Source organism: Oculina patagonica, chromosome 4, assembly GCF_052425735.1.
Source record: "Oculina patagonica isolate OP01 chromosome 4, crgOcupat, whole genome shotgun sequence".
Classification (NCBI taxonomy): domain Eukaryota; kingdom Metazoa; phylum Cnidaria; class Anthozoa; order Scleractinia; family Oculinidae; genus Oculina; species Oculina patagonica.
In genome coordinates, this window is record NC_135761.1 from 28,897,048 (window position 1) to 28,923,527 (window position 26,480).

Genomic DNA, 26,480 nt, shown 5'->3' on the forward strand with positions numbered 1-26,480 from the left:
TAAATCTCGTGACTTTGTCGCCGGGTATATTCTGTGAAGATGGCCGGTTATAGACAAGGGATTGCAATCTTTGCAGTTTTCTTGTTGTTTTGTTCATTTCCAACATCTCTAACTGAATCTCCTGGATTACTTTCCCCAAACTACGGTCAGATCGCACAGCAGTTTGGTTTTCCAAAGCTTCCAAGCATTTCTTTCGCGAACGTCGTCAGCAAGCAATGCATAGACACTGTCCTAAAGCTGAGTACAACTAAACTTCTGTATCGTTGTGAGTATGAATATAATAACTTTCTAAGGTCATAACGGATTAGCAAATTACCTTTCTTGGTGTTTTGTTTGGGATCGTCGTCTTCGTCATAAATTGAATACAAATCGGAGAAACGTTACAAAGGTGACATGTACAGTACATCAACTTGCAACTAACCTGCGATCAGGCGTTATTTTTCTCGCGGCGGAGGGGTCAACGGAAAAATGAACGCCTGATACAATTACTTGTCGAGTCGTCTGTAAAAAGTCCAGAATCTGGACTTTTTTCTGATTGGTTGGAAAACAAAAGGCAACATTAGAACTCTATCCTGATTGGCTAATTGAGTTCAAATCTAATTTCCGGTCCAAAAATATCGCACGTAGATGATTGTTATGATGGCGGGTGTCGAGCGGAATGAAGTAGAGAGCGAGTTCTTCTAGCTTTTAGAAAATCTTTCAAGAATTTTGTTCACAAAACATTTAAAGACGAACAAAGGGAGTGTATTCGACGAATAGTTTGTGAAAAGAAAGATGTTTTGGCGGTGCTTCCGACGGGATTCGGCAAGAGCGTGATCTATCACCAATGGTGTCGAAGATTATTACATCACACCACCAAAGACGGGCTATCTTTAAAACAGGGAATGGGGAATCGGGGAATGGGGAATGAGGAATGGGGAATGGGCTGGGGAATCTTTAAAAGCGGGAATCTTTAAAATCGGGAATCTTTAAAACGGGGAATCTTTAAAAGCGGGAATCTTTAAAACGGGGAATCTTTAAACGCGGGAATCTTTAAAACGGGGAATCTTTAAAACGGGGAATCTTTAAAACGGGGAATCTTTAAAACGGGAAATCTTTAAAATGAGGAATCTTTAAACGACGTCTGACAGAAATCGGTGGTTTAATTGACAAATTTTAACTCGGTGCGTGAAGGTCTCTCGCATCACGCCGAACACAGCGTACCGTAGTTTACAAAGGTACTTGATGGTCGACTTTTTCCGCCTGAAATTGTTCACAGAAACTTCTAAAATTCATTCAGTTTATGTACAGCAAGTCGACCAAAATACTGAGCGAAAAATAAAGGAGAAACATTTAACCAAAAGTAGTTTTATTCAACCAAAATTCGAGGCCAAAAATTCCAGTACGGGCCGGGAATAAACAGATATAAGCAAACAGAATTAAAACACTTACATCAAGCTGCCTTTACCGGCATTATGTACAGTAGCCCATAAAGGTGAATTAGTGTTGAAAAATGAGCATTGCGGGAGCTGCAAAAATGACCAGAGATAAAACTTTGCAGACGATTCATCGAAAAAGTTTTGAATTTGATGCGTATGTGACAAACCCAACTCAGTGCAGCTCAAATTCCCGCCAATCATGTAGTTTTCCAGGTCGGAAGTTCAGTTCCGCCATATTTTATTTTATATTTTTTCACGACTCGATAATAATTGGAATAGAGTTCCTGTAAACGCTGAAATAAACTACAGTACATATCGGTGAAGGGTTTTTCATATATATATTTTTTATAAAAAGTATTGGGGTTGTCAACGCCTCAGCAGGAATGTTTTAGCACATGACCTTGTCACGACATCTTGCAGAAAGTGGTCACAAAGAACAAGTCCGGATAAAATGTAGGTTAAAATTTATTCGTGGGCGAAAAGCAATACCGTATTTTCGTTTATTTTTTCATCGTCAAGCAACGTCGAGGGGTTTTCTTATCGTGAAACCAATGTGTAGAACAAAGTGACAGACTACAATCTGTGAAAGTTTAAACTTGAACTTTGCGACATTTTCTGTAAAATTCTTGCGCCATTTCCTGTAAAATGGCTAGTTTGTTAGAATAATGCCGGAAAAAAAGCTTGATGAAAGTGTTTTAATTCTGTTTTCTGTTTTACTGTTTATTCCCGGCCCGTAAATTTCGAAGCTCGCGCTATAAAGTGCCGTTATCTGGTTTTTGGCCTTGAATTTTGACTTTTGGTGAATTTTTTCCCCAGTTTAAAGATTCCCGCTTTTAAAGATTCCCCGTTTTAAAGATTCCCGCTTTTAAAGATTCCCCATTTTAAAGATTCCCCGTTTTAAAGATTCCCGCTTTTAAAGATTCCCCGTTTTAAAGATTCCCGCTTTTAAAGATTCCCCGTTTTAAAGATTCCCGCTTTTAAAGATTCCCCGTTTTAAAGATTCCGGGGCGGTTTATTTATTGGGGAATGGGCTGGGGAATCTTTAAAATGGGGAATCTTTAAAACGGGGAATCTTTAAAAGCGGGAATCTTTAAAATGGGGAATCTTTAAAACGGGGAATCTTTAAAAGCGGGAATCTTTAAAATGGGGAATCTTTAAAAGCGGCCGCGGCCGCTTTTAAAGATTCCCCAGCCCATTCCCCATTCCTCATTCCCCATTCCCTGTTTTAAAGATAGCCCCAAAGACGCCAGACGATCGTGCCAGTGACGAAAACTACGACCTTAAGAGCAAGTTTGTAGAAGAATCAAACAAAAATTGTTTTTTGCGGCAATTCTTAAAATACAGGGATTTCGCTCATCTCCTGCATGAAGGTAGTCCTTATTAAAACTAAAAACGTTATGTTGTTTTTTTTCTTCAAATAGTTTTATTTTTCTGAGAAAAACGAAATTTTCGATTTGACATCTAGACTCGTCCAGACTCGATTGAGAGGGTACAAATTGGGTTGAAAATTGACCATTTTCAATCGATTTGTATGTCAAAACCATCACGCGCAGAAAAAAATAAATACAACCGGTCTATTGCATGACTCTTCCTTGTCCAAATAAGCATAGTTTCAAGAGTTTTGGTTTAATCTAATTATTTTACGGTAAACAAAACCAGACTATTCTCACGCGAAATGAAAGTCGGTCGGTCAAAAGAATCGTCATTATCACTATGTGCCTTATCTCAGAATTCCTTGAGATAAATATATTAACTGTAGAAGGATGATACTTTCAAAATATTTAAAGTTTTGTCTGGGTAAATGATTAAAGGTCAAATGAACAGAAATTTCAAAATGTCATTTTAACCCAGCAAACACTAAAACTATCCATTATTAAGTGAATTAAAGAAAAGTTTTTGCTTTCCGAGCCTCAAAGCGCGAATTACAGCAAAAAATACGAAGATTTCCGAAGGCTTCACGAAAACGTTTTTGAATGACTGCGCACTAAAATGGAAGGAATGGAACGAGTTTTTTACGTCATAATTGGTGTTTTTGAAGACGTCCGCAGACCGCACTGGTTGTCAAAGAGAGCTAAAGCAACGACGACGACAACGTCAACGACGTTGGTGGAAAATTACCAGAGAATCTCTCAACTTTCCGGACGTATTCTTCTTATTTATCGCTTTACAACTAGCTCCCGCTGAATATTCAAAGAGAGCGTTTTGACCCCAAATAGAAAAACCAAAAATTAGCCGTTGTGTATGACGTTGTCCCAAATACGCAGAATTTGGTCATAACGTTTAGTTGTTGTTCGGCAGAGAACGGCTTTCACGTACCAAGATTCAATACGCACGTGCAGAGTTAACGCACGTGCTAATTAACGTTAAATTCTTATGAGAAAGAACAATAGAGATTCCCGATTTGTTTTCATACCAGCGTGCATTCTACCTATGTCTCACATGATATGCAAAACGACAGCAAACAAAACTTTAAGCTATTTTCGAGCTTTAGCTATTTTATTTAAAGAAATTTGCGGCTCTGGATAACAACCAACAATCAATCAACTGAAAAGCGGTCAAACAGAACGAAATAACTGCTTGAAATGTCACTAAACACATTTATTTAAATTATAAGGTGCAGTCTGTGGAATCGGTCTGCGGTCGTCTTCAAAAACACCAACTATTACGTCACAAGTTTTTATTTCCGACAATTTTCCGACAATTTTTCCGAGCACTCTACGATTATGAAGGCCTAAAAAAAGCATTTTTCAACTTACAATATCTCTGCAATGTAATGTCCGATTACTTTGAAACTTCCGGATATGTTTATTTGGCTCTTAATAAACACATGGGCAAAAAATAAGAAAAATCGAAATTTCTGTTCATTTGACCTTTAAGCACTTGTCAAAAAATTATTCAAAATCGTACAAAAACGACACAAATCACGCAAGCTTTCGAATGCGTGACCAAAAGTATTACCACCGTATTTGTTCTTAAAATCAATTTAGTCGCAACACTAGCAATACCAAGGCATAAATCATAATAAATATGTTGATTATGATATCTTGTCCCATGCAATACGTTTTTTCCTGTCATTTCTTCAATGGCTTCCCGTTCAGTTCGCATGCCGCTTGTCGAATCCGTCTGCGACTGGTGAATTTGAAGCAACCACCGATACGAGTTTAACCAAATATGTATCGTCATGATTAACAAGCCCTTTTTGTGTTACTTGATTAAGCCATATTTCAGGTTATAGCCGGCAAAGCGTTTTCGATAAGCCACTTTGCAGTGCCTGTTGGCCCCGTTATTATTCCAAGTGAAGTATAAATTTGCATACTTTCGAGACAAGCGTGACAGTTTTTTATACTTAGGGGGTGGGGTGAGGAAGGGTCTTAAATTTTTAGATGAATCAAATGTTTGAAAACGTTTGGAGATGAACTGTCACAAACTAATACCGTATTTTACATGGGGATGTAAAAGAATTTCACAACGTCAAACCTGACCCCACGGGAACAAGGATACCAGTTTTTTGGAATATGACATTTGATATTTCTCTTCCTACATCTCTATCTCCTTTAGAAGTCTTCCCTTTACTGTGATAAGCAATCTCGTGAGGAACTTTGCTTGTACTGGAACTTTTTCGCCATCCAATTCCAAGCTCGGATCCCGGGGGGGGTACTCCCTATAATGGCCTATACGGGGAGGCTCCGCCCGAAAGGGGTACCTTTTTCAGGCTTCAGGTATATAAAAGGGTAGGGATTTCACGAGTTTAAGTATATGAAAGGGTATGGAAATTGTCATTTGGCTATTTAAAAGGGCCTTTAATTAAAATATTTCGAACAGACGCAATTTATGGCTGTATTATTTTAATTTATTAAGCGCTACATAAAAATGACAAGAAAACGTCCTTTTTTAAGTCCACGCCATGTCTCTTAAGTATATAAAAGGGGTACCTTTTTCAGTTAAAGGTATACGAAAGGGGTACAATTTCTGTCAAAAATGGTATATAAAAGGGTAAGGGGTTAGAACTTGGGGCGGAGCCTCCCCGTATAAAACTTTTCTGAGTACCCCCCCGGGGCTCGGATCGATGAAAGGGACAGATAGTAAAATCGCGTCGATCATACGAGCAAGGACTGCCAACTATCGTTTTAAAAGAACAAGAAACTTCTATGAGACATCAAGTGCAGCGAGAACATGTGGAGTTTCCAACAGTTCACCAGACAACTGAAGGAAAAAGCACTTTACGGGGACTGTGTTGTGCCGGTTGCTCCACAAATGGTTCGTGAGAAAAAAGAAATCATTCAAACATCTATAATCGAGTTTAGTAAATTAAATTAGTCTCGTCTCCTAAAAGTAAACAACGTGAATTCTCGCACACACAAGGTCAATTATTTTACTTTGTTGTTTTGGAGAATAACGAAGTACATTACTGAATTATATGGTTTTTATGGAAGGAGCAACCAGCAATTAGTAGATTATAGACTACCACCAAACCGGAAACGAGAAGCAAACGACTTTTAGAAAGTCTAACTTTAATAGATTACAACACTTTTTCCTGACAGCGGCTTTTTGTCAATACTTTTACGGTTTTTCTCTCTTTGATTTTGAGCGTAAGCAGAACTTATGAGTAAAGTAAATCACGTAGCAAATACGAGTTTGTGACAATTCATCCCCAAACGTTTTCAAACCATTGATTCATCTAAAAATTTAAGACCCTTCCTCACCCCACCCCGGCCCCTAAGTATAAAAAACTGTCACGCTTGTCTCGCTTGTCTGTCACGCTTGAATTTATACTTCACTTGGAATAATAACGGGGCCAACAGGCACTGCAAAGTGGCTTATCGAAAACGCTTTGCCGGCTATAACCTGAAATATGGTTTAATCAAGTAACACAAAAAGGGCTTGTTAATCATGACGATACATATTTGGTTAAACTCGTATCGGTGGTTGCTTCAAATTCACCAGTCGCAGACGGATTCGACAAGCGGCATGCGAACTGAACGGGAAGCCATTGAAGAAATGACAGGAAAAAACGTATTGCATGGAACAGGATATCATAATCAAGCAAAGGTGAACATATTTATTATGATTTATGCCTTGGTATTGCTAGTGTTGCGACTAAATTGATTTAAAGAACAAATACGGTGGTAATACTTTTGGTCACGCATTCGAAAGCTTGCGTGATTTGTGTCGTGTTTGTACGATTTTGAATAATTTTTTGACAAGTGCTTAATCATTTACCAAGACAAAACTTTAAATATTTTAAAAGTATCATCCTTCTACAGTTGAAATATATTTATCTCAAGGAATTCTGAGATAAGGCACATAGTGAAAATGACGATTCTTTTGACCGACCGACTTTCATTTCGCGTGAGAATAGTCTGGTTTTGTTTACCGTAAAATAATTAGATTAAACCAAAACTCTTGAAACTATGCTTATTTGGACAAGGAAGAGTCATGCAATAGACCGGTTGTATTTATTTTTTTCTGCGCGTGATGGTTTTGACATACGAATCGATTGAAAATGGTCAATTTTCAACCCAATTTGTACCCTCTCAATCGAGTCTAGACGAGTCTAGATGTCAAATCAAAAAATTTCGTTTTTCTCAGAAAAATAAAAATATTTGAAGAAAAAAACAACATAACGTTTTTAGTTTTAATAAGGACTACCTTCATGCAAAGGATAAGCGAACAATTTTTCATAGCATTACCGGTCGTTGTCGGATTCTTCTACAAATCTCCTCTTAAAATGTCTGATCTGAGCCTCACACAAAATCAGCCTTTGCTGAAAACAAATTTTAAAAACCATCCGATCAGCTCGTTCAAAAAGGGTAATTCAAACACATGCTTGTGAGAGTAAAAATATAATTGGAAGGCGCTAATCATGTACGCTTATCTGATGGCATCGCCGACATTCTCGACGACGTTGACAGATATTTTAATAAGGGGGCGGCAGACGACTTGACAAGTAATTGTATCAGGCTTTCCTTTTTTTCTCCTTCCCTCCGCCGCGAAAAAAAGGAAGCCTGATCGCAGGTTAACTTGCAACTTCAGCTTTATTTATTGCTTCCATTAACTAATACATAGTTTAGGCTTGCATCTTAACTGATTCTTGCAATATAAGTGACAAGGAAGTATACAGAAAAGCAAAAACGTTTGAATTTATAGATCCCTTATTCCCGGCGCCGATCGAACGTTCGGTAATCGAACCCAATTGAACGGTTCGATTAATGTTTGATGTTCAAATTAGTGGTCCGGTTGTTTTAAGCAATTCATACGGTTAGTTTTCATGCAATTTAGAAAAACGTAAATTTGGCGACCTTCCTACATTTTGACGCAACTGGTGAGTTTAAAATATTTGCTCAAACTTTTTCATCGTTGTAAATAGCCGAATGTGATTTGGAGCTAACAAAACCGATGCATTGAACTTTCTTTGTCTTCGGTTATGGTACTTTTGGGCGGAATGTGGAAGAGCTGGAGCGTTCCCAGCCTCGAGGTTTGCCCGAGTTCCCGGGGGACCCGATTTTGGGGGGGGGTGCGGGGAATGAATCCCACCCACCCGCGCCCACAGACAGCCCCACCCACCCAGACGAGTAGAACTGATCATATCAGTGAATGGAAAACCACGGACACGATGCCGCGATGAAACGTAGGGCCCCCCGGGGACAAGCCGCGATCCGCGATGCACCCCAGACCCCGACACCCACCGACACCGACCACCCCACAGCGGCACACCAAGCCGGGGAGGCCCCCCGGGCCCGAGATTAACTTTTTGATGATCAAATTGTATAGAGGTTTCTGTTCCGACGATTTCTCGGAAACTTAGAGAGTCTTAATAAGATGTTATAATGAGTTAATTGCAGTAGTTTAAACGAAATCCTAGCGCTCAGTTTTCTGTAAATAGCAGTTTTATCCGGCCCCAAATAGGTGTGCTCAATAATTTTAACATCGCGCAAAACTCACGATACTTACATCGACATATTGACGTGTGTATTATTCTTGGATAAATTTCGAGTAAAATTCGAAAGTTTGAAGGAAATCGAGTCAGAAATGGTGAAGTTATAAGACACTTTTGAAAGGCATACAGCACGTCATTTATTTCGATCGAGTCACCTTAAAAGTCTCGTGACAAAACTATGATAAGCAAATCATGTGATTTATGCCCATACACTGTAACTGTTATGCAGGATAAGATCAACTGTAAAGTACTAACTAATTGATTGATGAAATCTTGAATCAGATCTTGATGCTATTGGCAAACCTCAAAGTGGACTTTTACTTGGAAATTTGGGTTGGTTAGGATCGTACAGTGAATGCACTAAAACTATTGTTGATGCTCATTATTGCTTGGCTTATGTCACAGTGCCTTCTGTGAATATTACTGAGGTGAGTAGTCAGCAATCTAGACTTTGCACAGGGCAAATTTTGTAATGGAGTTTTGTGCAGTCATTGTATGGGCCACCATGGGTGCATGGACTAGCATCCTGGCATTCATGGGGAGTAGAAATACTCTTATACTCATATTCTCTTTACCTTATTGTAAACCCACTTTGGATGTCGAAAGAATACTCACTCACACAATGTAAATTCCATATTGTTATATCAGGGTCGTAACCAGGTATATTTTTTCATCGCTGATCCCAAATTTTAGCTCTAAATTTTGATTCCTGATCCCTAAAATGTGGCAACATTTGATCCCTGATTCCATTCTGATCCGATCTGATTGGCCGATCCGGATCCCATGACTTGTGACCCGGGATCCCGTGTCCATGATCCCGATCCCGAGGCTGTGATCCCGATCCCAAGGCTGTGATCCCTGATCCCATATACCTGGTTACGACCCTGGTTATATGCTGGATCTAAACTTCTGATTGTTTAGTTTCCTTTTTTCCAGAAATATCCTATTCGTTGGGGAATCTGCGCACCTAAACAATGCAGTGAGGAGGATGTAACTAAAGCTTTGGGGGATATCTTTACAGGTACAATATAGTTGTATTGTCATAGCTGATATTAAATTAAATCTAAGCTTCCCAGCAGTCAAATGTGTGCTAACAATGTAATATGCTAAAATGCCTCACTTTACTCATCACAATTTACTTACCACAGGCCTACCATCCTCTGTTTGTGGGGCCACAGCTTGCCAAAAAAATAACTCAAAAATTTCACTACTTGCAGCTATTTGTTAATATTTGAGCTTCCTAAAATCAGTGAATAAAACAATGTACAGCATTGTTTGCAGCACATAGTTTAAATTTGTTACTATGCGGGTTTCCTTGGCAATGGATAAAGCTTTACAAGAGCAGTTTTATAGGGTAAAGTTCCATCTTGCAGAAGACAACATGAAGTGAGAAATTAATTCATGCATGCCCCTTATAGGGGTATCAAAATGGTCTTTGCGAGCATTTGCGAGCATGCGAGCACAGCGTTTTTCTTTGCGAGCACAAGCATTGACAAAAATTAGCCTTGCGAGCAACAGAGCACTTTTCAAAAACCTACCTTCACTAAAAACCGAGCACTTATAAAATTGTGCGAGCACAAGCAAACGAGCACACATTAATTTTTGCGAGCATTGCGAGCACTGCGACATTTTGAGGGACCATTCATGACCCCTCCTTATTTTCAAGGCAGATTTGTTGATTTGTTGTTAGGTCAGTTAGTATCACCATTTGCATAGAGTTTATTAGGAAGGTAAAGGAAAATAACTTGGATGTCATATATTTCTTATTCTAATGTCACTACATCTTTAAGAATTTAAGTTACGAAATAATATTACCAGCACCAGACCATTGTTTTCTGGGTCGTTGTTTTCTAGGTCGTCATTTTCTAGGTAGTGTTGTTCTTAGGTCACTGAGGACTTCGTTTTCTAGGTCGTCGTTTTCTAGACACCCATAGATCACGTTTCACGGAAAGTTAAAATTATGGCCCTTTCACAATACCTTTTACAATTGGCATTTCTTACTTTACTTTATTGGAAAATCATGGTCCATTGCTGCCATGGAAATTATAATTCACAAAGCAAAAAATAGCCATTTCACATTTCATCGAAAAACAGGACATTCGTGGGTAATGAAAATATCCTCAGTATAGTCCACCCTCACAAAAGCGAGAGACTGGAGGTTCACCAAAAAGTTGTGACAAACAGTGGCTAATATGTTTTTAGAGGCTGATACATGTAGCTTTCACATTAACTGATCTGTTACATATCTTGGGCCAATCCTTTTGAATGTTTTCTTGACCAGGATTTAACAAAGAATACAATACAACAGTGGCAAGATTTAACCCACAGCCAGTTGGCGCTTCTGGTGACACTGGTCCTCCGCAGACCAAACATGTTTTCTGTAACAAGAAATCAGAATACACAACAGGAGTAATAATGACTTTGTGAGTACATTATAATTTGTTTTAGTAGCAGTTGTGGTATTTAAATTTCTTTTGCTTACAATGAAGTTGGCTGGTGCATTTTAGCTGATAATAAACACCATTACATCCCTTGATCATCTTTTATCACAGGATTTTGTGTGGCTTGATCCTCTCCCTCTGCCTGGTTGGGACAATTGTCGACATTGTTGTTAGCTTTACAAAGTCACACTCCTCACCTGTCAACAAAAGTGATGGCTTCATGCCAGTCAGAGGTGTTTCCATGGCAACAGATCACAACCATGCTCCTCATCTTCAAAATCTTTTTGGAAAGAATGATCCTCACAGTGACAGGACAAATCTACTTCACCCCTCCCCTGAGGTGAATTTTAGTACAAGTGCAACTTTATCACGTTTTCAACAGGAGCCTGCTAGACCAAGTAAGTTTAACAAAAGAGTGTGCATGTACCTGTTGTGGTATAATGGTATAATTTTGTATTTTCCGTTCTTCTGGTGTATGGTAATATAATATTGTGATAATGAATATAATACGAAGGAATTAAATTACACTAAATTACACCAAGGGTAGGCCACCAAGAATTTCACTTATGGGCAGGATCCTGCCAAGATTATGACCGCCAGGAATTTCGCTTCTCACCTGGAATCTTGGTGAGATTCATTAGGTAGAATTAATAACTGGACGTAGCTTGTTTCAGCAAAAAGACCTTTGTCAATGACAAGACAATGACAACCTGGTAAAAAAGGAGACCGGGATCCGGGCGGGAACCAGCCAGAACCGGGATCCCATCAAGATCCCGCCAAGATCCTGCCAAAAATGGCAATATTCTGCCGGGATCCCAACCAGGAAAATATCCTGGCACATTGGGACCCAGCCAAGAATCTTGCTGGCACGTCGCCAGGGATCCAGCCCAGAATCTTGCCGGGACCGGGATCATGGCATGATGGCAGACTTCCCACTGGGATCCCGCCTGGGTAAAATTTCCCTGCCATGGATCTCAGCAAGAATCTTGCCGGGAATTATATTCTTGCCATGATCCCGCCAAGAAAAAAAATCCTGGCAAAGTTCACAGCGTGTATAAATCTTGCGGTAGTGTTGCTGGCGAGAACTCACTATTATGATAAGAAAACCGGTTTTCCATGCTCAAATTGGCATGATATAAACTTGAAAGAAATCATTACTTTCCAAGTTGATTGAAATAAGTAGAATAAGAAATATGGCAGCTCCAAAAAATAACACCAAAATCAGTATAATGCAGAAAATAACTAATTTTGCTTTGTTTATGTTTTGTCACAGATGTGGTGGTACGATTCTTTTTGTGTTTTTCATTAATTCAAAACACAAGCCGTATTATGGATACAAATGTTCCTTCCAGTGCCATCACTTCCATCAATGGTATGAGAGTGCTAAGCATGTGGTGGGTCATTCTGGGACATGTGTATCTGTTTCAAATGGCAGTACCTGTGAGTAAGTATTCATTTTGCCAACTGGCTGCTTACTGTCAACAACTATCCCCATGGTAGCCATAATTCATCATCATCACTCGTCGAAATTTACCATGACCCAACATGAGTCCTCCTATTCATCACTGCACCTCCTTTCCTTGATCACAATGTACACCTCTTCAATTTAATTATAAAAACTTCACCTGTCATAACTTGTTCTTCTCTAAAACCAAGTCTCCTCTTTTTCTTACATCTCTTCATCACCATTGTTACTGAAAGGATCTCATGCTACTTGTTTGTGGAGGGGGACAGAGAAAAATGCCCAGGAAAAGAGGTGGTGGGAGGGGTAGGGGAGGCAGGAGAATAGAGGGTGGGGAGCAAGATTCCCAATGTGGTTGGAACCGGTAGATATTAAGAAAACTTTCACAACATTTTTTAATATTTTGCAATTGAAATAGCACAAGAGGTGTGAACAACTGTTAGGAAGGGGCAGAAACTGGGAGTAAAAGATACAGGAAGTGGAGACTTCAGACACCCCCACCTCCCCCCCCCCCCCCGCACACACACACACACACACCCCCTCCCTAGTTTGGAAAGGAAAATCTAGGCATAATACGTTTTGATAAATAAAAGGCATGATACCCTCTTTGATTTGTTTGCAGGTTATTTTTCTTGTTTATACTTTTTGTGTGATATTTTTTTATTTCAAACCACTGTTGGCATTGCAACTATATCTCCTGTTTTACTTTGTTTTAGGTAATTTGTTGTTAGTCTCCAACATTATTCACCGTTTTACATTTCAAACTGTTGGCAATGCAACCTTTTCAGTCGATACTTTCTTTTTCCTAAGGTAAGACTGTGCTGTACGTTCTTATAATTAACTGACAATTTAAAGGGACTGTGTCACGGCCGTGTAAAGTTTATTTTATTAAGTTTTGCCGAAAACTCGCCATGAAACTCACTTTTTGAAAAGAAATTACTTCCCTGGATAAAAATGAAAAAACCATAGCTTCATTGTGTTTAACCTTCACACAGTGAACAGATCATTTTGAGATAAGCACATGTATATTTACTTGTCTAATGATTGACAGTTTATACAATTCCAGAAACTACCTGAAGTACATGTATCTTGTAACACATTACAACCAAATTTGTCTCCTGGGCATTATAATATAAAGTTCCAAGGAAACGAGATTAACTTTGAAAACTGTCCAGCCATGCAGCAACATTTCAAAAACCCATATTGCAATCCGTTTCAATCTTCGTCACTTTTGGCCATCCATACCTTCTTGAAGCTCATTTTCCATGCTTAAGTTTGGCTAAAATCCGTGACAGAGTCCGTCCCTTTAAGGTACGTACATTCCCTGCCATCTGCCTGGCGTGACTTTGAAAACCTAGAAATTGTGAAGGATAGAAAGACAATACATTATACTTGTTTGAATTTATAGATCTGAGTTCATGATAATTAAAAACGTTTCCCATTTAAGGAAGCGATGATCAGTTAAAGTTTGAACAAACCTCAAAGCAAATTGAAGATCACATACGCAAGTTTCAATCAGTTACATGAAAGCTAATTTGCACAAATCTTTTTTCAGTTTGCTGTAAAATTAAAAGAAAAGAAAATTTATGGCTTAATAACATAAATTAAATTAAATTAATTAGTGTCGTAATTCATTTAAATTTTAGGCTTGTTAATAACTGTTTGTGGTTGTTCTAGTATTTGAATACCATGCTCAGCTGGTATGTCCATTAACATGATTTTCATGCTAACCATGTTTTTTTTATTCTGTCCTTGACAGTGGTCTTTTAGTTGCTTATTTGTCCCTCCGTCGTATGGAAAAGAACAATGGACAGCTGCCACTCTTCAAGTACTACTTTCATCGTTTTTGGAGGTATAGTTTAACTTGTTTCTGTTGCATTCCATTTAAGAAAATTTACCTTAATTTAAAGGTGAAGCATGGCCATAACAAAATCAGACATTTTCTTTCGGTTGCCTGGCAAGTATAAAGTTGAATATATGAATTTGAACATTAATCTTGCTTTATCTTTCGACAGGTTAACTCCAGTTTACATGTTTTGCTTGCTGTTTTTTGCCAAATTAGCAAGATTTCTTGGCGACGGGCCACTGTGGTACGCAATGCAGGAAGAAACACCTTGCGACAAATACTGGTGGACAAATTTGTTGTACATCAACAATTTTTATCCTACCTCGTTTAATAACACGGTAAGATTCACTGTCATTTAACATGTATTATTTAGATATTTAGTATAGGTAGTTACTCCAGGGTTGGAAACTAAAATTTCGGAGCACTCGCCATCCGGGCGAGTGACCCAAATTGCACCGCCCAGATCAATTTTCACTCGCCAAGTCTTCTTCCATTAAAAAAGAAAAATTTAGGCCCCCTCCCCCTACGAATATAAAATATACACTTCAATTTTTAATCACGTTTTGATCTCACTGTGCCACTTTGGTGGTCGATCGCAAAACAGACACTCCAGAAAAATGCCTGACCTTACTCCACAAAAAAACGAGCACACTTACTTCAAAAAGTTGACGAGTTTTATTTGATACGTATTTCCAATTTTGTTGTTTGCAAGCGAAATTGTACAGGAAAAGGGGCGAGAAATGGCCATCTTGCTGCGTTTTGCGACTGTCGTGTTTTGTCGAGTGCGGCGGTGGATGAGATGAATTTTTGACCAGAGGAACTTTGTACAAGACGTTGTATGTAACATGCCCCAAACGGAAGCATTTTTGTTGTTTACGAAAGCAACTCAGCTTTTTTAACAAAAGTTGTAAGCTACGGTTGGAAGTGAAATTTAAAGTGGGAAGTAAAAGGAAGGACAACGACCGCCAACCGGGCGGTGACCGTGGCCGCCGACAGTTTCACACCGCCGGGCGAGGGGCGAGCGAATTTCCAACCCTGTTACTCTGACGAAGGAAGACAAAGAATGTATCACAATATGGCTTGCAAAAAATGGCAGCTAGGGAGGACCTCAAACTAGCAGAACTACTGAAAGCGAACATGGACTTCACAGCAGAGAAAGTATGGAGACAGAAAAGATACCAGAAAGATGGAGGAGAGGCCTTATAGTAAAGCTGCCAAAGGACTGCAAGAACTGGTGCAGCATTATTCCCTGTTGTCAGTAAGGTGCTAGGGCGGATACTCATTGACCGAATTAAGACGGAGGGGGGTGGACAGCGGACTGACGAAGGAGCAGAATTGCTACAGGACCGGGAGAAGCACTTCAGACCAAATCTTCATGCTACGCAACATTATTGCACAGTGCAATGAGTGGCAAGCGTCCTTATAAGTCAATTTCGTAGTTTTTGAAAAAGCCTTTGACTCGGTTCATAGAGAGCGCCTCTGGACTATTTTGAAGTCAGATGGTATACCAAAGAATATCATCAGAGAAGCGAAAGCCTTATACAACAACTTTGAGTGCGCTGTCATTGACGAAGGTGATACCACTGATTGGTTCAGGATCAAGACTCCTCATAATTGATTGAATCATGAGAAGAACTTGATAACACCGACGATGTCTCATCAACAAGGATACAGATCCAGCAGAAGACCGACAGGCTAGTAAAAAATGAAGAACGGACAGGTCTAAAGGTGAACAGTGGAGAGTGCAAGATCCTCAGAATGAATTCCAGAAATCAAAATGGTATTACGGTGAATAGAGCAGTGGAGGACGCCAACAAGTTCCAATATCTGGGAGGGTTCGTCTCTAACGCGGAGGTGGGACTATAGACCTGGCCCAGGTTGTTCAAAGGGTGGATAACACTATCCACCGGATAAATCACTATCCGGTGGATAGCGTAGTATGTTTTGTTAACATTTATCCAGTGGATAGTGATTTATCCGGTGGATAGTGTTATCCACCGGATAAATCACTATCCGGTGGATAGCGCAATATGTTTTGTTAACATTTATCCAGTGGATAGTGATTTATCCAGTGGATAGTGATTTATAGTGATAGTATTTTAGTGATAGTTTTGGTGATAGTTTTTGTATTTTGTGTTTTTTTTTTGTTTTTTTTTTTTTTTGGGGGGGGGGGGGGGATTTATCCAGTGGATAGTGATTTATCCGGTGGATAGTGTTATCCACCCTTTGAACAACTGGCCCCTGGACAACAAGACGGGCCAAAGCACTTGCTACGTTCGTTCAGCTGAAAAATGTCTGAAACTCTAGCAACATCACCCGCCACACCAAACTGAGGTTGTTCAAGACCCTGGTAAAGACTGTTTTGATGAATGCGTCCGAGAGTTGGAAGATGATGAAAGAAGATGAGAAGAAACTGGATGTCTTCCCAACTAAATGTCTGCAGAGGATGTCGAAGATACGATTGTAACAGCTCATTCGGAATGACTGGAGAGAGCCGGATGAAGAACGTGAGCGATGCAGCAGACGGCTTTATCCTTAGGAAAGAGACCAACGGCGATTGCCTGACAGCCATGACGTGGGGCCCTGAGGGAAAAGGAGATGCGGCACACCGAAGACAATATGGAGACAAACCGTCGAGAAGGAGAAACAGTCTGGTGGGAATGGGAATAGCTTGCATGGCCCATGAGTCACAAGTCATGCAAGCCATTCTGGTGCGCCTAAATACCACACTTAATAGAACTCCAGTTAGCCTACAGTTAGTTTAGGTAGCTTGCTGTTAGCCTTAATTTAAATTTGGATTGTTGTTTAATAGGGATTTCTGGCTCGGGTAGCTCGCATATTGTACACACTCCCAAAATATCCCTGGCGAGACCAAACTAGGTAAGACCAAGTGAGCCTGATATGCCACCAAAAAGAGGTACATATTTATTGAACTCAAATTTGGCCAGTTTGTCAGGTCAGTGTCTTTATATTGCAAAGAATCAGGACAATAGATAAGGCGTCTGTTAATTTACATTTGTAAACTTTAAGTTCGTAATCAGGGCATTGTTTGGACACATCAAAAGCAGAAACTAAAAGATGACTGAAACAATGCCGCTGGAAATTCTTTTTGGTAATAAACACAAACAAGAGAATGCAGTGGAGACAAGTAAAAAGTAAAGCCTGCGTCATACAGCTTGAGCTTATCCCGGTTTCCATAACATTAAGCGACTTTTTCTAATCCTCCTGGATGGGATGCTAGTCCATCCCAGGGTTATCCCTGTATTACTTTGCCGGTACCCATTTATACACCAAGCGTTCCTTTACTTTTTTTTATTTGCAGTGCTTTGGGTGGGCCTGGTACCTTGCTAATGACATGCAGTTCTATATCATTGCTCCTGCCATTCTCTTCATAGCGTATAGGTATGAGCTGATAGCATTAATTTCTTTCAATTGTAACGCTGGAAATGTCTTTGACTGTTGGATGAGGAACAAGGAACTCTATCGGTGACTTTTACAATAATTGTAGATTTCAATCTTTGCCAATGTTACGGGAGAAATACTCCAATGAAATACGTTTCTGTGTCGTTATTTCTGTAACGTGTATTGAGGTTTTCATAACCTGAGGTTCCATAAACTACGCTTTGTGATATGTTTTTTTTTATGTAGTACTCAAGACAAAGGGGAAACCGTCTCATTACTTCTTGGGTTAATAATTTTTTTTGAGGTTTCAACCAAAAATCTCCCCAAAAAGGTCCTCAAACTTACAAAATATTTTTCTTGGAGAGTCCTTTTACTGCACTTTGTTTAAGCAGTGTTGGTTTGTTTTGTTTTTTTGTTTCTAGGTTCCGCTTGCGAGGACTGCTTTTAATTACTGGTGTGTTAGCAAGTATCAGTTTCATCGCCACTGCTGTCCTTATCGCTCATTATAACATCGCTATTGTTCAGCTCAGTGCTGCAGCTCAAGCTAATGGGTAAGAATCTTTCTTTACTTGCTTTATTTGTACATCGCTGCTGTTAGGCACAGTGCTGCAGCCAATGCAGAAAAGTAAGCATCTCTTTTCTGGGCATGTGCTAAAACCCAAAACGAAACGAATTGTAACCAACAAATAAAACTGTTTCGTTTCGGGTTTTAGTATATGTTTTTTTTACTGTTTTGTTTTTATAAATCCTTTATGTCTCGTTATCAACATGTATCTCTCCACATTATCCTCTATGCATGCCACTTAAGGTAAGCTTGACCTTATCTAACTGTAGTCAGAACAGATGATCAGTAATTCATAGATGTTCATCCTTTTGGCAGTAATTATAATGTTTAATTTTTAATTATATTTTTTTGAATTCCACTCTTTTCTTTGATTGAGTTGTTCAATTAAAAAAAGATTGTAAGGTTCCCTACTCGAGTAAATTGTAAATGCGTATTTACGTCTGCCAAAAGGCCGCAATCCTTTTGACATTGAAAAAATAATTGTGTTGAAAACTAAAAGCTAAACTTTCCGCGACTAAGAACGCACCTTCTGACATTTTTTCTTCCTTTTCATTGGCCGAGAACCCACCACGTGATCTACAAATAACTGCCTTTAAATAATGATCTGCTCATGATAAATAATATTTTTTTCGTGTGTAGGTGTGTCCACTTCTGTGAAAAACTGCATCACGTTTTCTAGAGTTGTCCGGCAGATTCAGACATTTCTGTTATTGAACTCAGTTATCGCAAAATACCGTGATTTGATAGTGTCTGGCAGATTATTGAGTTATTATCATGTTACTTTTGTTGCAGAGCTAGAGGTGTAGATTCTGGGTCTCTCATTTACGAAAAACCTTATTGTCGTATTGCACCGTATCTTGTCGGTATGGTGTTGGGATACATGCTTCATCACGGAAAGGACTGGAGGCTACCAACCAAGGTAAATTGAACCTCTCTTAACATTTAGGTCCACTATTTCACCATTTTTCGTCGTGCTTTGGTGTGTAAAATGTGTTAGTAAGTCTTTAGTACAAGGTACAGATGATGTTAAGTCGAAGCCTTCGTGGACTTACTGTTTTTTGTTATGCTTGGGTGGTTGTGTCATTAATTAGTCTGTCAGTAAGACGGTCGGTCGCTCAGTCAGTCTGTCTGTCTGTCTGTCTGTCTGTCTGTCTGTCTGTCTGTCTGTCCGTCTGTCTGTCTAACCTTATCTCGATCCACACATTTTTTTTAAATCTTGCTGAAACACTATATTTAGAACGGTCAGTTAATTTTGCTCTGGGATGGCCGTTCGGTAAGACTAAATTAAAGCGTGTGGCTACATGATGCGTCATAATAAAGTCCAGTCATGAATTTTCTTTAATTCATACCAAAAATATGCGGACAATATGGAGCATTCTGCTGGAAAAAAGACAATAATTTTTCGAAAATAAAATATGCGCCCGTCCCTATAAACGCCATCAGTTCCCAGGGAATAAAAATACCTATTACGGTATTCATTCATTAATTAGACTGATTTGTTGACTGTTTTCCTCTTGTAAGGTTCTCACGTACTTATTCAACATGGCTGGTTGGTGTGTTGCTATCATTCTTGCCGTGTCCACATTGTATGGTGAATATAAAGTTCTCAGAACAGATGATCCTCAGCCCTTCTCCCGCGCAGAGAATATCACATACGGGACTTTCTCCCGTTTTTCGTGGAGCTTGGCACTAGCCTGGGTGATTTTTGCTTGTCATCACGGGCTCGGAGGTACGTGTAGCAGTTATTGTCGTGATTGGTTTAAGACAGTTACGGACGTGATGGTCAGTAAAATGTTTCATTTTGTAGCTGACCTGTCATTTCCAAGAATGGTTAACAATATCTATGTTTTTGCGCCATTTTCTCCACCAATCAAAAGTTTAACCCAAACCAATCGTAACTCACGCACACGAGTTTTCCCGCGCTTCGTACCAGCTGCGTATATTAACTTTGAGGTTTGATTGGTTCATTGGAATGTCCCTTACAATTGGCCAGAAAATCTCAACTCAATTGAAAATCACTCTCTATATAGTTAATACCACAGCAAAGTTAAACCTAATTTTTTATTTTATATATATATATTTTGTTCTTCTTTATTACGAAAAAACTCTTTGGGAACTTCATGGGACTTTAGATTGTTTAATTCTACATTATATAGTAAATGGTTTGAACCCAGGAGTATCAGTATGTCTTATAGTGTGATCGTCCGGGTGAAAGTAGTTCTGAGAAGAACTGTTGTTGGTGACTGACGTTTCGACAACCTGAGCGGAAGTCATCTTCAGAGTCAAGTGAAAAGTTGTTGTCAGTCGATGATGTTATAAGTCTGGTCCGTTGATGTTGATTGGTCAGTTCAGCCGTGATGTTATTGGCTGTAAGACTCGTGTAGAGTTTGTCGACAGTAATTGGTCAGTTTCGATCCGTCTATTGTTAGTCAAATTAAGTCGTTCTGTTCCGTCTATTGTTAGTCAAATTAAGTCGTTCTGTTGGCGGTCCGTTTGTCGGTTCTGTTTAAGCCGTGAATAAGTCGTTTGTAAGGTGCCGGTAGATGTTGACATCTGTTTATAGGCGTTTGTTCTAAGTTTGTGTACCAGCTTTTCAGAGTCAGTCGTTAAAAATAGTTAGTACTGTAGGTTAAGCATTCAGCAGAGTCCCAGTCGATTTTGTGGTTAGTAAGTCGATGGTGTTCAGAAATGTGATTGTTGACATCACCATTTCTCGTCGCTCGTTTGTGTTCAGTCAGTCTCGTGTTGAGGTTTCTACCGGTTTCTCCGATGTAGGAGGCCTGGCAGTCGGAGCATTTGATCTTATAAATTGCTCCCTGTCTGTCGTTAATAGGTTCGTCCTTGTCTTTAACGTTTGTTAGTAAATGTCGTAACGTAGTTATAGGTTTGTGAGCTACACGGATATTGTAGGGTTGTAGAATCCGCGCAATAGTCTCAGAAGTGCCCTTGATGTAGGGTATAGTCGCTGTAGTAACAGATGTCGGGTTTCTGTCAGTTTCGGTAGTTTCAGTAGTTCGGTGAGTGTTGTTACAGAGAATTTCCCGCATTTAAGTCTTTTCTTTGTTAAACCGCATTTAGCTTGTTGTTCATTCAAAAAATAAAAAGCCAACAGCATCCAAGCTAAAATACCTGTTATCTTTTTTTGTCGTTTTTTAAAAGGCGTAAGTTTAAATAATTAATTGTTCCTTTTTAGTTCCGAAGTTTTTTTTTTTTTTTTAGTAATAGCGGTTGTTTTGATTGATACCGACTATAGAGTTCCGCGCTTGTCGCTCTAATTTACATTTTCTCATTTTTTTAGTTTTCTGATACTTTGCTAATGAGTCTCGTGCCGACCGCCTCTGCTATCACTCAATGGGATACAACTTTGTCGCTGACCATCTTTCTAACTCTGACACATCTAGTTTCTTTTAATGTTTGTTATTTTACCAGAGGTGGAGCGACCGCTCGTTACACTTTCTATCACACTATTTTTCGTTTTTATTTAGTTGTACCTTCACCGCCAAGCGACACAAACTCGGAATTAATAATTACGCTATCCAGCTATTCTTTTATTACTTTCACATCTGGTGTTAGCGCACATTTACTCTGTTACAATAGACGCGTACAAATCGTATATAAGCAACCGCACTTGTTGCACCTCTGATACATCGACGAAGCGATCTGTTGGAACAAGTGAGTTGTTGCTGTTGCTGTCGTCCAGTTGTGATCCGGTACCAAGAGTGTAACGGCCCCGCAGCGAGTGCCCCATGAGTCAATCTTCCCCGCAATATCGTCACAGTTGTCCGTTATCCAAGCGAGCGCCCGTTCCCCGACGCAGACAAGGAAAACTCTACCGTTACAGTGTTTCGTCTAATAAAGTCAGTGTTGTAGTTGTTCTTGTGGAAAACGCGGTCAAGGTATTTGTTTTCGTCAGATAAACTGTCGGGTGTATCGAAAACTAGTTGCGCTCGTCTTGTCAAAGTCTTGATAGTCGTAGCTTTGTGGGAAGTCGGGTTGTAGGATGTTTCGTCCAGTAATCTGTCGGTATGCGTCGGTTTTCTGTACACAGTAGTTCGTAGTTCGTTGTTGTCGCGGCTTACCAGACAGTCTAGAAAAGGAAGTTTTCCGTTTTCTTCGATCTCTCTGGTAAACTGAATGTCGGCGTTCTGTTCGTTGAGGTGTTCGTGAAAATCGTCAATCTCGTCTTTGTGTACGGCGGTAAAAGTATCGTCAACGTAGCGTAACCAGAGCGGTATCGTTTGTCGGCAAGTTGCATAGGCGCGTTCCTCGATGTTTTGCATCACAATTTCTGCGACAACAACGGAAACCGGCGAACCCATGGCTGTTCCGTGCAACTGCTTGTAGTGTTTTCCGTTGTACTGAAAGTAAGTCGATGTAAGGCAGAGGTTCAGTAAGTCCATAATGTCTTCAGTCGGTAGCGGTAATGTAACAGTAGAATGTTTACTTTTGCTTGCTTTCTGTTTTGAAGGTCTGGTAAACAAGATTCTGTCTGCTCGTTTCTGGATTCCATTAAGCCGGCTGACATACTGTGCCTATCTTGTTCATCCTATTGTAATAGCTACACTGTTGGAATCGTTTCAAACTGTCCAGGCCTATTCTGATGTTCACACTGTGAGTAATGTATCTTTTTGTCCTTTTATTTCCTCCGGGCTTTTTAGATTGCAAATTGTATTCATAAAACGACTGTCTAATTGGTTTTACATCACGACCAGATATTAATTTTAGCATCAGATTGTGCATTTTCGTAGAAGTTTTTTTTAAAGCAATAAACCTGACAAAGAAAGTTAAAAAAACGTGGTAATAGTTCGTAAATCACGAGCAAAATGGAAGTAGTTTAAAAATCTTAGTTCCCTTCCCTAAACAACACATCAAATTGTTTCAAACTAACGTATATTGTCGTGTCAATCTTGAGGTGGTATCTGAACTGTGATTTTTTGTTACATATTTTTTGTGCTCTAGTTGGAAATTTTACTTGTTTATTTTTTCACTTTTTTCCCCTATCTTTGCAGGCTTTCCGTTTTGTGGGCGTGGTCGTCATGTCATATGCAGCAGCCTTCATTGTGTCTGTCTGTGTAGAATTCCCCATGATGCAACTGGAGAAACTTATGTTTAAAACTGATCGTTGAGCTGTGACGTCATACAAGTCCTCTCTTTTAACTCGGTTCCTTTATTGTATTTTTATCATCACTTTTAGCTTAGTCCTCTAACGTTTTGTCCTAGTTTTAGCAGAGAGATATTAAGTAGACCCAAGTACGCGTGCGAATTTTATTTAGCAGACCATTAATGAAGCCGATTTTATCATCCTTACAGGTTGTAGTTAAGCAAAGGAAGGCCTGATCACACTTGATTGTCAAACCTACTTAAAAGTAACACCAGCGGGTTAAAAAGTCGAGTGTGAACGGGCTCTTAGTTCTTAAACAATAGGTTAAGATACCTTGTAACATAGCATAGCAGAACGGGTTTAGTTGTAGAAATGTATGGCTACTGAAAACGAATCCTGAACTTTTTGGTGCCGGATTCGTTTTGCTCTTTATACACAAAGAGATTCATCTGAGCTAAAATATCATTGTCGGCTATGTCTCGAACTCGGAAACTTTGGGAGCGAATACTGCTGGTGTCAGTCAACGGGATTTTTAATAAGTTCGGGATGTACCACTTGCAATTTGACGCAGGTGAGAAAGGGCCGTAACTAGCAAGAGGCAAGACGAGACACTTGCCTCGCCTAAATTTTTACCCAAAATTAAAAACAAATTATGTTCTGTTGGAAAAATAATCCCCAGTTGAACAAGATTGATTTTTCTTAAGAAATATCTCGAGTCATGGAAATTCGTAGCTTCTAAATTTCAACATTTTATGGAGGGGATGCCCCAGAACCCCCTAGCAAGATTTTGCCTCGCCTATGGCAAAGGTCTGGTTACGGCCCTGAGGTCGCAATCAAAATCACTGTGGAAAAATTTTTCACCACATTCATAACTACAGTCTAACCGCCTGAGCAAACAGCTCTGGAAGAATTTGCCTTCTGCTGCCCGAGACGGTTTGCGTTGATATAATAACCCTTGTAAAGACATTATATGTATCTTAAGCCAATGGTTTGAATGTGTTCTGTTTAAAACTAACGCACATTAAGCATTAGTTGTTTAAACAAGCATTGATTCTTTTAAACAAGAAATCAACAAGTTCATTACCTTCCCTCCTCCTTCTAAGCTCGTCTGGATACTTGCAATACTAGTCATTTAGTAGTTAAATTACTTTCTTTTTTATTGTTAATATATTGATTTTTGATTTTCATCCATATAATAATATATTCTGGTCATTAAACATATATTCAGAAATGCATGACAATGTAAAATAGTATCGCCCTTTCTGTGGTAACGTGTATTTCGTTTGGTAGTTTGGTCTTGTTTCTTGTTAATGTACAAAACCTGAATGGTATTCGCTCGTTTCTCTTTTATTTGTACTGTAAACTCTATTGCTGACCAAGTTAGTAATAGCAGAAAACTGGATTGCACAGTACACTATTAAAACGGTATTGATAGCAGCTACCGTGGCATTGTTTTCGAGTGGCACACATTGAACAATTATTCCATTAGCACGCGTTCGATATGAGATTGTGGCTATAACTATCTCATATCATACAAGCGCGAGTGGAATAATTGTTTTTATTAAAGACACCCAAAGAATTGCTATATTTGAGCCCCCAGCTGTTCTCTTAAAACCATATTTTTGGCTGGTCTCGGCGGTGTGTTTTTTTTTCTTTTTTCTGTTTTTTTTCTTTTTTTTTTTTTTTTTTTTTTTTTTTTTTTTTTTTTTTCTTTTTTTTTTTTTTTTTTTACTCTTCTCTTTTCTTTGTTCTCTTAAATTCATGGATCTGGTTAGTATTCATACTGCCCTTTTTTAGACTACTTTGCTTGTTTACAAGTAAAACAGAAGATTAGCGGGGAAGGACGGCACTCTCTTTAATACCAAAAATTCTTCAAATTCAATTCTAGTCTGAAATTCAGCCGTCCTCTCGACCCATCCCCCCATTCAATTCTCAAGAAACTGTTTTCTTACCCGCAGAGGTGTTATGTTGTCAATCAAAAGAAATATACGAATGCGCCAGTTTCAAGTCTTTCAACAGATAACAAATAGAGTTTGGAAGTAGCGACATAAATTAAGTTCACTTACCTTTTGCGTCGCTCGTCAGGTAGTATTTTGCAAATTTAAAGTAGGCATTTTTCAATTATCTCTCCATTCGTCGATTGAATCGCTTGGTTTTAACATGCTTAAAAGATCTCGAATCTCCATGGCAAGATTTCCGCAGAGTACCCACATTAATTATGCATACAATTTTGTGCCTTTTCGTTCTGTTCATGACTGCGGCGGGCATTATTTTCGTGTGTGACAGGATTATATGGAATATTTGTATGCTCGATAATTAATGTAGGGTGCTCTGCGGGGGAAAAAACAAAAAATGAGACAAAATATAACTATTTTTATATAAAAATTTTTTTTTTTTTTTGGGGAGGGGGTCCTCTTTCCGTCGATTGAATCGCTTGGTTTTAACATGCTTAAAAGCCATGTAATAAATAACTTTTACCTTTCTTTTTTTTTTTTTTTTTCTCTCTTTCTTCTGCGAATCTCCATTGCAGAGAATATGGGCGAATAAGAACTTGTTATTGTTACACAGTAGTATTTTTAGCTCATCACGCAATCTTCCCCCGTAGCCGTGTAGAGACCTTGTACATGCCAAAGCTGTCTTTGGTTCGCAACGTGAATATCCAGTGCTCACTCCGAGCGAAAATTATGGCTCTATACACTCTCGTCAGGGTTAATCTGGCAATAATGTAAATCTGATTTACCTGGAATATTCTTTTGTTATTTTCTTGTTCCTTATTCCGTAAATCAATTGTTTTTAGTTCTACGATACGATAAGACATTAAAAGAAGGCATTCCCTTTGAACTGTTGTCGTTTCTATGGCTTCTATCCGTAGATTTTGTGCGGTCAAGCTAGCGGTTGACAAGCACCGCTATATCGTAAAAATTTTAATAGGTGATTATATATAGCTACGTCTTCTTACATTTCTTCACGTGCTTCACGCAAAATATTTGCTAGATCTCCACGCCCCATCACGGAATTGGTTTGGACGTAAATTATGGACATACTAGAAGGAAAAAACTTAATAGTAAGTGTTAGTAAAAATGAACGAAAGCTCGGTCGCGGTAAAAAAAAAATCGAATTTGCTGATACTTTGTCAGTTTGCCGGCGGTTGGGCTAGGTAAGTAACTGAACGATATGGGGTAAGTTTTTTAAAACATCCATTATCAAGACAGGAATCCGCTACCTCAAAGACCCAAAGGACAGCATAATAATACTTTCGCACGAGAATAAGCCAAATGAGTTTACTTTTAAGTTTGAAACACTGTTAC

The 26,480-nt window shown here is 39.1% G+C and overlaps 1 protein-coding gene and 1 long non-coding RNA gene across 3 annotated transcripts; one reads left to right on the plus strand and one right to left on the minus strand.

The window, feature by feature from the left end:
• Positions 1 to 24,609, plus strand: LOC144650120 (O-acyltransferase like protein-like). 2 transcript variants are annotated; one of them, XM_078509780.1, is made up of 16 exons: positions 1 to 265; positions 8,638 to 8,783; positions 9,292 to 9,376; positions 10,637 to 10,778; positions 10,908 to 11,194; positions 12,070 to 12,240; positions 12,975 to 13,068; positions 14,018 to 14,110; positions 14,274 to 14,442; positions 17,427 to 17,506; positions 17,929 to 18,033; positions 18,108 to 18,131; positions 18,864 to 18,990; positions 19,593 to 19,800; positions 22,540 to 22,682; positions 23,081 to 24,609. In XM_078509780.1, the coding sequence occupies exons 1-16, from the start codon at positions 40 to 42 to the stop codon at positions 23,195 to 23,197; spliced, it is 2,217 nt and encodes a 738-aa protein (XP_078365906.1). In that variant the 5' UTR covers positions 1 to 39; the 3' UTR covers positions 23,198 to 24,609. The 2 variants fall into 2 exon arrangements, with proteins under 2 accessions (XP_078365906.1, XP_078365905.1); XM_078509779.1 differs by lacking the exon at positions 18,108 to 18,131 and having other exon boundaries at positions 17,929 to 18,057.
• On the minus strand, positions 13,265 to 13,995 carry LOC144650128 (uncharacterized). The gene is made up of 2 exons (XR_013570021.1): positions 13,737 to 13,995; positions 13,265 to 13,612 (listed from the first exon to the last, which is right to left on the minus strand). It is a non-coding gene; the product is annotated as an uncharacterized LOC144650128 (long non-coding RNA).
• Positions 24,610 to 26,480: the final 1,871 nt, after the last annotated feature.